Genomic DNA, 13848 nt, shown 5'->3' on the forward strand with positions numbered 1-13848 from the left:
ATACTTATGTACCTAGAAATGATTTTTGGAAAAAATAGAGCAAACTACAAGGCAGCTACAGTTCAAATTTGACCCGCTTCCAGCTGAATCGGCTGGAATTTGTTTTTTTCACCAGAGGTGGATAAAAACTTTTTACACCCAACCATTTGGTCAATTGTGCATTAAATATGGCCTAGTATTTTAGAGAAATGATTTGGTCCAATTTTGCAACAATTATTTGGGAGGTCCTTCACAAAAAAACCTCCTTTTGGGCACTCGGAAAATGGAAAATGGTTTTTTCATCCAAAGAAAATGAAAACTTCCTTAGGCAACATTGTTTGCCATTCCAATATGCATCCTTGTGCACAATATGAGATTATTTGAACAAACTATGCCATGAATATGGCCATAAGATTGATCATTTGGCTTGAAAGCCATTGATCTCCACACGTGATAGCTCGTTTCTGAGAACACTTTTTTAAAATAATTGTCGTATTACAAGTTTGTTATTTTTCCTGGGAACTTGGCCAGATATAATGACACAATGCGAAGGTTCCCCAATTTTTTGATTTTTTTTGAATTTTTTATGCCCGTTTCAAAATGCGGTCAAAACGGCGGGAATGACCGTTCCTAGCTAGTGGTTGAATCTTGGAATTTTTTGGTGTTTCTCTGATAAATAGATACTTATGTACTTAGAAATGATTTTTGGAAAAAATAAATAGCAAACTAGAAGGCAGCTAAAGTTCAAATTTGACCCGCTTCCAGCTGAATCGGCGGAAATTTGTCTTTTTCACGAGAGGTGGATCAAAACTTTTTATACCCAACCATTTGGTGAACTGTGCATTAAATATGTCCTAGTATTTTAGAAAAATGATTTGATCCAATTTTGCAACAATTATTTTGGAGGTCCTTCACGAAAAAACCTCCTTTTAGGCACTCAAAAATGGAAAAGTGATTTAAAAGAACTCATTTCTCATAAGTCTTTTAAAAAATATTTGTCTTATTTCAATTAATGATTATTCCTGAAAACTATAGTCAAATTTGCTGACACAATGAGAAGTTTTTTTTTCAAATTTTCAGGTCATAATAAAATAGCTAACATAATTTAGCACCTTACTTTTAGTCAATTGCGACCAATTTAAATGGTCAAAATATCATACCTGTATACTGTGTTCTGATTGGTCCAGGGCCTCTCACGCGGATCGTGGATAAATCACCGTCGGATCCTCCTAGATCCAACGGCCCGCACCTCACCCTTTCACGGTCTCACCCACCCACCGCGAGCTACCCCTAAAAAAAACCCACCACTCCTCTCTCTGCCCGCGCAGCGAACCCTAGCGCTCTCACCCTCTCAACCCCGCACACCACTCCTCCTTCTGGATCTCGACGCGCTGCCGCCCCCAACCCCACTCCTTCCCTCTGGATCTCGACGCGCCACCGCCCCCACCCCACTGCTCAGATCTCAGTCATCTGACATCTGCTCCCGTCCTGTCCTCTTCCCCCGAAGCAGCAACGTCGCTCCTCTCCGCCCGGATCGCGATGGCCGCCGCCGCCGTCGCCGTCGACTCCAAGATCGACAACCTCCGCGACGCCGTCACCAAGCTCGGCGAGATCAGGTGCCCCGCCCGACCCATCCCCTCCGCTGGATCTAGCGGCCAGTAGTCGCCGACTCCGCTTCCGCTCAACTGTTTTTCCTGCTCTGTTTTGTCGGTGACGACGCAGCGAGAACGAGAAGGCCGGGTTCATCAGCCTCGTCTCGCGCTACCTCAGGTAATAATGCGAGTCTGCCCCGCCTCCATGGTTACGCTGACGATTTGCTGACGGGTGGTTTCTGACGGCTGTGCTGGGTGGTGTGTCTGCAGCGGCGAGGCGGAGCAGATCGAGTGGAGCAAGATCCAGACCCCCACCGATGAGGTGGTGGTGCCCTACGACACCCTCGCGCCCCCTCCCGAAGGATCGTTTGTGTGAACGGTGAGCGCTGGATCGTGTGTGTGCTGCAGATCTCGACGCCATGAAGGCCCTGCTCGACAAGCTCGTGGTGCTCAAGCTCAACGGAGGCCTCGGCACCACCATGGGCTGCACCGGCCCCAAGTGAGCACCCCACCCCACCCATCCTCTTCACTGCTCCAGATTAATTGATTCACCTTGCATATGTGTGGATCGTGCTACTTTCAGTTAGATTCGTCCCGACACTGTAGTCTCGCAGCTTGCATATGTGTGGATGGAGCTTGCATATTCTGGTTTCTTCGTGCGATCCTGCTGCTTATGATGGTCTCTGCCTGGTTATTAGAGGTTCTTTCTGCTAGTACTTCTTGTAAGGCAATATAATTGGTTGTTTTGTGCTGCTGGCCTAATTAAACATGATCAGTATGTATACTTCTTTGAGATAGACATTTCATGCATGTTTATGAGGTACGAATTCTACAGATGTCACAAAATATTGGTGGCAAAGTGTCTTCTTATCTTTATATTTTCTTAGCTAAAATCTTAGAGTAGCAATAACTGTACTTGACAAGTAAACATTAGCATCTTAAATGATTAGCTAAAATGATGTAGGAGTAGTAGAAACTTCATGGTTGATCCTGATTGCTGAACATGGGAGATGCATCTTCTTTTGCATATCAATTACATAGTAGTACTATGTAATGCTTGCCGATGTGGTACATTCAATACTGGCAGTACTGGCCATTAATTACACTTGCCATTATTAAGTAGACAGAGATCGATGCATGGTACTTACAAAGGTAGTCTGATTAAAAAATCGGTCGTGCTCATGATCAGTATATATGCACTTGCTCGGTTCATTGTTAGCAGTTCTGCTACACAAACTGACTGACATTGCACAATAAAATGTAGCAGATTTGTAGCCCACTAGCACAAATTAATTATGCTGGTAACTTGGTGAAGGAACAAGTATAGGCATATGATTAAGTACACCGAATCGAATGATTGTCATCATCATCTGATCTGAATGCTAATAAACTGCTTTCATTTCATCTCTGCAGCTTGTGTTCTCTTCATCAACCACTGTCTACGGGTGGCCCGAGGAAGTGCCCTGCACCGAGGAGTTCCCACTCTCCGCGACCAACCCTTACAGCCGAACAAAGGTACCACCCAAAGCCAGTAGTAGCGCTTTTTTTATGTCGCTTGTCAATGATATTTCTCTTGCGTGGCTGCTCACTAAGTACATTGAGAGAATCTGATCTGGCGCCTGTCGATGATTTTGCTTGTGCAGCTTGTCATTGAAGACATCTGCCATGACCTCCAGTGCTCGGACCCTGACTGGAAGATCATACTGCTGAGGTACTTCAACCCGGTCGACGCTCACCCGAGTGGCTACATCGGGGACGGCCCACTTGGAGTCCCCAACAACCTGATGCCCTATGTGCAGCAAGTCGCTGTTGGGAGGCGGCCTGCACTGACGGTTTATGGGACCGACTACAACACGAAGGAGGATAGTGGAACTGGAACATTGCTGCACATCTCACATCTCGCAGGTCTCCTCCTCCTCCCCTGCCTCTCACTCGCTTCCCCTGCTTCTTCTCCGGGGCCTGGGCGCGCCTGATCCTGCCTGAGCTTGCCTCCTGCCATTGCTGACCGGTTCCCTGGGCCATCTGGCCGGTTTCTCGCTGGATCCGACTGCGTTCTTGCTGTTTCGTTTGGGGTTCGGTCGATTTGCCACTCAGATTCGTGGGTGCATTCTGCTGCAGTTCAACTGTGGTATCATGTGTGTCTAGCTTTTTGTTTAGTTTAACTAGTATTTAAATTTATTAGTTAGGGAAGATTTGTGGTAATACTACTTGGGTAAACTAAAATCTTGTTGCTTGGAGGATTTAGATGGAGTGTTAACTGTGAATTTGTTGTGATTTGCAGCTATTTCTCCAAAGTGGCTGTTGTCTGAATTTTTTTAACATCTGTAGTAAGTGGGGAGAAGAGAACCCCTGAGCTTATGAATGGGCGATTCATTTGTCTAGTAGGGGGACTAGCAAATCATCTACTGAGAGTTTGTATACTCAGTTATTAGTACACCTTGCCTTAAGGATCAGAATTTCTGATTCAGGGACCAGGTTGATGCACAGTGCTGGTGTGATTTTTTTACATGTGCGGGCATATAAATCAGTGAGTATAGCATTTGACATGTGCATCATGTCAAATTCGACCGAATCTAAGTTTTCTAAGTGCATACGAACAACTCCAGTGATCTTGTTCTCGGTTGCAAGGAGCAATTCTACGAGTATCTCTTCGTGTTTCAGCGTTTACTGTATTATTAGTATTACTTGGACAGTATCACTTCATTCTGTTGTTGTCACTGACCTGCTGCTTACTTGTATGGACAGCTTGAACTGAAAGCAAGAGTAGAAGCCCATGAGATGAGACGCAAGCAAAATATGCATGGTATTCTTCACTTCTAATATTTCAGTTCCACTATCCTGCTGCTTACCTGGCTGTTATTTTCATTGCTGCTGCTCTGTATAACAAATGTACTACTATCTATCTCATGGTGATCACTAAACTAAGGAGGCTTAACCTGATAATAACTTACTTTACATTAATAGCCTACAATGTTGCCTTGGAGCTTATTGCCCAAAATAATACCTCTACTTTTTGTGTCCTTCAGGAATGCGTATCCTTCAGGACAACTCAAGCCCCTCCTCCTCTCCTGTACATGAATGTGAGATGCTGCGCATGCAAGATCTGAGCCAAATGGCATATTGTAATCTTTTTATTGCTGGTTTTTATGTACGATGTCATGAAGATGTACGTTTGAAATGTTGCTTTGATAGCAAAATTATATTCCTATGTACATGCTGCTTTGACAGCAAAATTATGAAAATTTCTCAACAATATATATGGGCAAAATTGTATTCCTGTGTACTGCGCCTGAAAAGGCTACAGCCAATTGATGATGTTACTAGAACCTGACAACTGGGACCCATCTGACTAGTGGACCCTTCTTTTGGGAAAAAAAGAAAAACTAAATTCGTTTAGACAAAAAGCCACAACCCAACAATAAAAAGGCTGCAATATTGGGCTTGGCCCATGAACCCAACCAAAAATTGACAGACAGAAAAAACACAAATAGGCTGAATTGTTGGGCTAGGCCCATGTAGAAAACCGAATTGGACCAGGCTGAATCTTGTGCCATGTCAGATTGCCACGCTGGATGCCTACGTGGCCTGGGGAGGTTGCTAGTGACCAAAACGCCACAGTAGACGTGTTTTGGTCATAAACGTCTACGACCATTCCAGAAGAAAGGTCGCTATAGTCAGTTTACGACGGCCAACTTTTGACCTTATGTTTTTGGTCACAAAAAGGTCACAAATGGAAATTTGTGACCATTCAGTGACCAATAGTGGTGGTCACAAGTTGACATATTTCTTGTAGTGAGGATGAGGTGAAGCTTGCTCCCTCGCCCACGCGCGCGGTGGCTCTCAGCACGAGGAGAAAATTTTACTACTCCCTCTGTTTACTCCTCGTCCCTACTACGTACTTTGGTTAGTACTCCCTCCATTTACTTATACAAGGCCACTATAAAAGAATACATTTTGCATCTATACAAGGCCACAAATAGTAATCGAGACAAAAGTTACTACTCCCTCCTTTCCAGTTTATAGCTCAATTTCAAAATCTCTCCAACCAAAGTAGACGGTGAGTGGTCGAATTAATTTCGTAGTTTGCACAAGTAATTAGTACGCTCGTTTTTCTCAAGAAGTTGTGTTTACCGAGGCATTAATTAGAACGAATGCATGAATGACCACTAAATTTCCATGAACTTGTACATGCATTGGTTAGTTTCCTCTTGACACTGCTTGCGCTGGGTGATCTAACGCACCTCGAAATCCAACATGTAATGGTACTACTACTAGTATAGTAGAATTGAGACTTATCAAATGGAAAAATGAATGTTTTTTAGATGAGCCCTATAAACCCTAGTGGGTACGTACTCCGTAAAAACAGATTTTTCCAAAACTAAGTCGCTCCCTTTCATGAATTCTGTAGTAGTATACTCCTCCGTCGACGCTCCCTTTCATGAATTCCGTACTTCCCGTCGCCGACATGTGGGACATATAGCAACCGGTCGACGTGTCAAGCACCAAATAACAGTGCAGAACAGCAGGGGGGACGCACCCCACTCGTACCGGCCCAGTAGTAGTAATGAGCAATGAGACGTCAAATCACAATGCCGCACTTTCCCAGACGGACGAAGTAACCCTTATTTCACACTTCCGTTCGCCATCATCTCAAACCACGTACTAGTATCGCTTCTGCCTCAAGAGGGACACGCGCATCGCCTTGGTACATCATGACACGTGGGACCGCATGACAGGCCATGCTCCCCTGCCGATCGCTCGGTAAAATCACCTCATTTTTACTATACTTCCTCCGTATCGGTTTACTACATGGCATGCATGTTGTTCTAGGTTGAGAATTTAACTGGCTATATATGTGATGAACAGTACTCTAGCCTTTTAAAAAATGTATACTTTTGTACAGTAGTACTATCGATGGATTGCGCCATGGAGCAAAAATTGAAATAAAAAAAGGTGGTACATATAGAGAGCGCTCGTCGCCAAATTATGCATATAGTACTATTAAAAAAAGCTAGTACGTGCTTAATTGGGGTGCTAAATTCAATTAAAGAAATACTAGTAGTATGTACATACTGAAGAGTTAAAGTAACGAGAAGAAACATAACATAGTTCTGCTGGGGGCTCAGCACAACACACCCCTCAAATTAAACTAAGCACACATGAAATTAAACTATGCAACTAATCCGGTAGACACTGCATTAGAAGTTTAGAACCACCATGAGCAACTACACTGCCACCTTACTCGGAGTCCTCGTCCACGTCCTCGACTTCGTCCTTGTCCCTATTCCTCTTGGCCGATACTTCTTTGCTTGAACCGCACACTTGACTGTTGCTCTTCATCCAACCCTTGTAGATATTGAAGCAAAGGTAGCCATCCATTGCAGCGTAGTGGATGTGGTCTATATCTAGTACATTCCGCTGCCATGCATGATGATGAAACGTGTATGGAGGTTTCTCCAGTTTACCGTACGAAGGATGAACCATGGCTCCTGCCAGGGTCAGCATTGAAGGCTGACGAGAGGGCACCAGCCGATTCTTCTGGAGGTCGAAGGGGTTGCCTACAACGAGGCCTATCCGACCCAGGACTTCTTCGTCGTTCGTAAAGTCTACAGTAACGAATTTCACTGTTTTGTCCTTGAGGAAGGTCTTAAAATCCTGGCACTCAACGTCGACATGGCATATGTGGTAGACCAAGCAAACGTTATGTACGCAAACCTGGACCACGGCGGGCTTCTTCCTCTCTTCGTCCTTTAGATACTTCTCTCGTCCCAGGACTGTGGTGTACTCAACATCTAGCCCAGCGACCCACTCATCATCTGAGTTTTGAACATGCGTCTGAAGCGAGAAAGGCATCCTTTCACCGTCGCGGAAGAACGGGTGTAGATGACGTCGAACCCATCGCCGGTGATGATTCTAACCTTGTACTCACCGCCGATCATGGAGATTTGGGATGCCATGGATTTGGGAGGAGGGTTAGGATTAGTGGTACTGCCGTAATGAGAATGGACGGGACGACTAGGAGCGAACCGCCGTAGTATTGAAGGACGTGCGGGGACGAGTAGGAGCGAACTGCCAGCGTGCGAACGACAGGGTATTAGCTTTCCATTCTCCCATGATACGGGCTTCCGAGAGCCCTTGGATCTGAGATCGAATGGTTGCATGGCGTGATTCTAGACCTATGGGTGAATATCCTATCCTGGAGGGTTATTCTGCAAATTTTCGGCAACTTAGCATGCGATTGTTTGATCTCAGATCCAAGGGCTGCCAGCAGCCCGTATCATGGCCGTGCCTACCACGACCGTCGCGTCGCTCGTGCGGTCGCGCCCTTGGAGATTTAACACGGTGCGTTAGTCTATCTGATGTTGGCATGTCATACATAGTCATCACTTAGTCACTCATACTACAACAAGGTTGGCTATAAGTGTATTTTTTGTTACTCCTCTCTATCTCTTTCTTCGTACTCAAGGAAGAAACGGTGCTAGTAAGCGCATGTATTTATTGCATTTGCCAAGGAGTGACCTCTTCCAATGAAATGGTGTTGCTAAGTTTGCTTCATTTAATTAGCTATAGACTCAAAATTGTCTTTTCACCTAGGTACACGCGCTTAGCACCGTTTCTTCCTTGGGTCACCAAACTAGTCTCTCTCTTCTTGAATAACTTGCCACATCAGACTTTATGCCTATGTGGCAAGCTTAAGCACCTGTAGGAGCAAGTAAAAGTAAGTACAATAGTGCGCTTTACATGGCATTTTTGCATATGTGGAGGAAAGAGAGGCAAGGAAAAAGTGGAGAAGTGGGCTCTCATGCAAGAGCCATCCTCTACTACATGGTGGAGCATTGAGAGAGGCACCTGTATGGAGGTGGTCAGGAATCTGGGAGACTCACGCCGGTCGTAGCGCCGCAGTTAAAATGGTAATGGCAAGTCAAATCATGGGGCCCCACTATCCAGCAGTAACTCGCTGTCAAATCACACAGCCCTACGTTTGCAACAGCTACTCCCTCGTCTTCTCGCGTCTCTGTCGAACCGACTAGGCGGAACTGCCCCGCCACCTACCGCGCAGGAAAAGCCCCGCCCTCGACTTTTAAATACAACTACATCCGCTTAAGAATCCAATGATATACTTTTTGTGACATAGTAACTCATATTTAGTTAGTCAAATGGATGACCTAGAACTACGTGCAGGCCCTATAAACCGAGATGCCTAAAAATAAAAAACCCAAGACGGAGAGGGTAGTTCAACACGTATCTTTTTAGATCAATATAGTCGGGATTCACCAAGGAGAAAAACCAAGTGGTAGGCTGCTCCTGTCGTGTTGGCGTAGCAACTCAAGCAGGGTCAGTCCGCACACGAAATGGCGACACACTTAACAGGACCCCTTTGGCCGACATGTGGCTCATCCACCGTCTTGTTCCACGTGCGATGCACCAAATTACAGTTCAGAGCAGCAGTTGGAATTGGAGGCACCTCGGTTGTAGCGCCGCAGTAGTAGAAAATGAGCGACGAGGGGTCAAATCACAAAGCCCCAACTTTCCCGCATTAAGCTGGACGGACGAATCAACCATCATTTCACTCTAGGGCACAAGAGCATAAAGAAAAGAGAAAACAATGATGCGTGTGGCAGCTACCTAGGGCACCCTAGGGTAGGGGTCTCCACTACAGATCCTTTTTTTGAAAGCGCCTCCACTACAAATCGGCTTCTCCCTCGCCCTCTTGAAGAAAACTGATGATGAGTGCGGCGGTAGGGTTTGTAGGAGTACTACGGCATGCGGGGCCACGTCGTAGTAAACGGGTTCGAGCCGACGCCTTAAATATGTGTGGGCCGCTTGGTTTTACGGGAACGAGGCAGCATTTTGGGTTCGGGAACCAGTGGAGATATAGTACGTACAAAAAATTGTGGACGTAGGTTCGACCGAAAGGCAATGGTGCATGGGCCCTGTATTTTGATATACCCGGGGCCGTGTGAAATTTGCTACTCTACTCAAAACTAGTAAGGTACACATGTATTGAATGCACGAGATTTCAAAACCAAATTATGAATAAATACACACTATAGCATGTAAAGCTTTGAGTCATATATGCATGATGTAGATGTTTGTTTAGTTCTTATAGTTCATCTCATTCAAAATCAATAAGTTTTATAAAAATGTTCATGGGGTTGTGCATTGTACTCCCTCCGTTCCAAAAAAGATGACCCAACTTTGCACTAACTTGGTACAAAGTTAGTGCAAAGTTGGGTCATCTATTTTGGAACGGAGGGAGTAAATCATAAAGTAAAAAACAAATAATGGCAATTCATTTAGAAAAAAATAATCAATTATGATACAGAAGATTCTAGAACAAAGGAGAAGTGCTTGTGTTTTGAGGTTTGTGCATTATGCTTAAGTTCAACCATGGAGTCTTCTAAATTGTACATGTGGCAGATCTGGTGGAATGTTGATGATATCCAACGGCCAGTAGTGCTCGGATTTGCCTATCTCTGAACTGTCGGGTTAGCTTCATCCAACGACCATCTTTCAAAGTTATTGGCACACTATATAGTTCTTGTGCCATAGTTGCATGTTTTGGAAAAAAGCTACTAGTGGGTTGTACTATCTATTTAGGAATAGAAGATGTATACATGGAAGTTGTAGGGAAAGAGATGACATGGAGCATCTCAATTCCTATGAGTAGGGATTGGAAAAGAGATGTCATTTGGTTCACTTCATAGGAACTTCTCTATTGAATCTAGAGATGACATGTATCTCAATTCCTATGAGGAGGGATTAGAAAAGAGATGTAATTTGGTTCATATCATAGGAACTTTTCTATTGAATATACGCTAATGTTTATTTTCCTTTGAAATTAAGGGAGTATAGGAATCCATTCATATGAACCAAGTGGCTCTAAAGCTATAGAAATGATATCATGTTTATTTCCTTTGAAATGTGGAGTATATGAATCTATTCCTATGAACCAATTGGCTCTAAAGAAAAAAAATCCTATAAAAATCATATCATATAGAGTTCCTATGATATTCCTCGACACTAAAGGATGCTAGAAATTGCTGCGGGTGATACGATGGTCTTTCTTTGTAGACTCCTCACCCAACTTTATAGTTACCTCTCGAAGATGAATGAAATGACATATACATGGTATTCTACATGTGCAATTTGGTACACGAAAACTCGGTAAAAGTTTGCGAGGTTCGAATTTTCAATAAAGCTATATGCACTGCATTTTGGAATGGGTGGAGCATACGGCAGTTGCTAACACTCACGTGGAAGATTTGTGTGTAGGAGGAGTGGTTGTTCTGTTAAATGACATGGCAAAACTGACACTGTCGGATGCCGATCTAACGGTTCTTACGGCGTTTGTCAGGAAAAGGCTTGTGGCGAACGTTTGTCAGATAATGATTTACGGACACATGCATTGCATTGATACGTGCCCCCTCTCTCTCACGCACATGCACCCTCACGAGTCACGACTCTCCCAAGTCCTCTCGCAGACTCGCACGTCGCACCCACCGTCCTATCTGCAGGTAGACGTCACGCACATATGTGCTCTTCACACCCTACCCTCAAAACTTCTAAAAAACAAAAGACGGCGCACACATTTTATTTTAGCTCACACGTCACACACTTGTACTATTACTCTTGCGGCGAACGTTCTTTGGGCATAGTATATTGTACTCTCACGAAGAGAAGCGGTGCATGCACGCACTAGTTCTCTCACACCCACTCGCGGGTACACGTAGGAGCGCATTTTTTTGAAGCTGGTACAACAAAATCACTCCACTATATATAAAAGCAGGAGCCTTAGCGCTTGCTTTACTAGGGTTCCTCTCGTTCACTCTCTCATGCTCTCCAGATATAAGCAACACATAGGTGGCCACACTCTCTCTCAGCTCACGACTGGTCAAAAATCCGGCCGGACAACCTCGACCGGGGCAGGGGTGTAGGTGCATCGTTCACGCTGTCGTCGGCGGCGAGGGAGGAGACAACCGGCTGCCCGCGCGTCCCGATCGGCGGCCGTACCGTTCTCTCTGAGAGAGCGCCGACTCGGGAGGGCCTCCGACCCCTTCTTCCTCCCTGCGGTATTGTGGCCAAGATGCGGCCTCCCGACGCCGTCTTTGCGACATGCCGACGACCCTCAGGTATATATTCCTTCGAAACCTGCCTTGCTCTACTGCCCCAGCTCCCTTCGTGTGGATCCTTTTCTACTTCCGTCCGTTGTTCCAAAGCCACCTAGACTTCTACTATTATTAGAAGTAAAGCTATTTCATACAGTCGACTCAAAGCGTTGGTTCAAACAGGGAAGTAAGTGGGAAAGCTGTAGCATGAATCTAGGACTTGGTTCTAAGAGGAAACGGGGGGAAGTAGTAATATCTGTCACTATTTAAATAACCGTATTTCTTATTTGCGCAAACAGGGATGTCTGTCTCCATATTGTTTCGGGATGTCTGTCTCCGTATCGTTTCTATCCGCGCAATCAAAAGCACACACCGTAGTTTTAGTACAACTGCGCAAAATGAGAAGGCTATCCCTCGTTGCCGTCGTCTAACCCTACATTGGTAGTAACTAAGGTAGAATGACCAATGCAATCTAAAAGAAGATGATTCGTACGTTTTACTTCCTGATTGCAGTGCAGGGACGAGTGAAAACAACTGCATCCTAGTCCGGAATGCACTTTCTACCAGTTCATCCATGGACCGAGGACTAGCTGGCACGGCTGCACGGCGGTTTTTTGGACAGGTGCGCGGACAAGAGGCATTGTGGTCTGCTTATTTCTGCAAATAGCGGTGCTTAAATTTAGTGGAATGCACAAGAATTTCACCTGGTCAGTACACTGCATGGTTCAGTTCAGCATTCCAGCTGAGACCACAATTATAATTGGTTATTCTGGAATGAGAGAACCTAAACCTGAATGGTGGCAACAAGAAAAAACCAGAGTGAACTCCAGGAAATTTAAGCCTGCCGGGAGGCCCTTTGCTCAGAGACAAGCCTTGCTTGTTTTTTCCTGATTTGTAAACCTTCTCACAACTTTGTCTTTTGCTATGAACTAGTATACGTTTGATATGTTCTATGAATCATTGGGATGTATAAAATTGCTTAACTTATGCTTTTCAAGTTTTTTATGAAGACGAGTTTAATGTGAGTGTTCCACATGAGCGCTGGACTAGCGTGTGAACGTTTGGAATTTATTACATTGTGGCCTCAATTAACTGCATGAACCACTGTAACAAGATACATAGTTGCTTATATGTCAGACAGCAGATTGTTGATTGTTAGCTGGTCGATAGCCTAGTGTTGAAGCGAGCTGAGCCAATGTGCCGTGTTTTGCACAACTGCTTACAAGTGGGGTAGCACCAACAGTGTTTACAAGTACTTATGTATACGTCGGCGCATGGTTCTCGAATGAGTGCTCTATTTCATCAAAACACACACTGCTCGTATGATAAACCTGACGACTTATGTCCTACCATGCCATATTCATGAAAAAACTAGTGAGGACGCATCTGTTTCGGCAACAATTACGATGGTTCTCACATGATTCACGGGCACACAAAAGTAGCACAGTTCCCACAGACGGATTCAAACAGAGTACTAGCCCCAGAGGGGTCGATAACAGGACGGACACAAGTTTGGATAATTAGACACAATCCAAACTACTATTAAACACTAGCTGGGGCAACTATTTCATGCCTCGATCTAATTTGGGCTGGACACAAGACGGACCTTGCCATGAACATCATCGAGGACGTCCCGCAGTAGCTCAATCCCGTGAACCTTCATGAAGACAACCTTGTGGCCTTGCCACCGATAAACTTGTTTGTGGAGGCATGCCACGTCATCTTCCTGTGTAATCTTGACAAGAACTGTATTCCTCACAAACGAAGGAGTAGCTTTGAACTTCTTGTGCTTCAGTACACCCTAGACAACACGCCTGACAACAGTGAGGCTGGAATACAACTCTTCATTGGTATAACCGCAAATGGCTTCCAGGATCCAACAGCCTAAGAACTCTGTTTTCCCAGTGCGTATATTCTGGTCGTCCGCCTCATAGCGAGTGACATGTACAACCACACAATCCTTGTCTGCATCAGGGCTTTAATTGAAACAGAAACAAGTTCTGAATTACTTTTCAGTATAAGAAACACAAGTTATTTAAACCACTACGTATATCATGGCATCGAAGCTAATAAAATTTTGCATTATTAATCAACACATACTTCCTTTTCTAAAAAAATCACCACATACTTAGATGAAAAACCACAATCGAGATCGGCAAAGAAGGAAA

At 44.6% G+C, this 13848-nt stretch overlaps 1 protein-coding gene across 1 annotated transcript; it reads left to right on the top strand.

Moving 5' to 3' along the window:
• Nucleotides 1-1476: 1476 nt before the first annotated feature.
• Nucleotides 1477-2107, top strand: LOC123152467 (UTP--glucose-1-phosphate uridylyltransferase). The gene is made up of 4 exons (XM_044572000.1): nt 1477-1595; nt 1702-1749; nt 1842-1933; nt 1980-2107. Exons 1-4 carry the CDS (start codon nt 1519-1521, stop codon nt 2072-2074), a joined length of 312 nt encoding a protein of 103 aa, XP_044427935.1. The 5' UTR covers nt 1477-1518; the 3' UTR covers nt 2075-2107.
• The last annotated feature ends 11741 nt before the right edge of the window (nt 2108-13848 follow it).

Source organism: Triticum aestivum, chromosome 7A, assembly GCF_018294505.1.
Source record: "Triticum aestivum cultivar Chinese Spring chromosome 7A, IWGSC CS RefSeq v2.1, whole genome shotgun sequence".
NCBI classification, from domain to species: Eukaryota; Viridiplantae; Streptophyta; class Magnoliopsida; order Poales; family Poaceae; genus Triticum; species Triticum aestivum.

Bases quoted from the DNA above. Each gene is read 5' to 3' on its own strand.
- LOC123152467 (XM_044572000.1), top strand. From the start codon at position 1,519: ATGGCCGCCGCCGCCGTCGCCGTCGACTCCAAGATCGACAACCTCCGC. The intron at 1,750-1,841 runs GTAATAATGCGA...GTGTGTCTGCAG, and splicing joins CTCGTCTCGCGCTACCTCAG to CGGCGAGGCGGAGCAGATCG. The intron at 1,934-1,979 runs GATCGTTTGTGT...TGTGTGCTGCAG, and splicing joins CCTCGCGCCCCCTCCCGAAG to ATCTCGACGCCATGAAGGCC.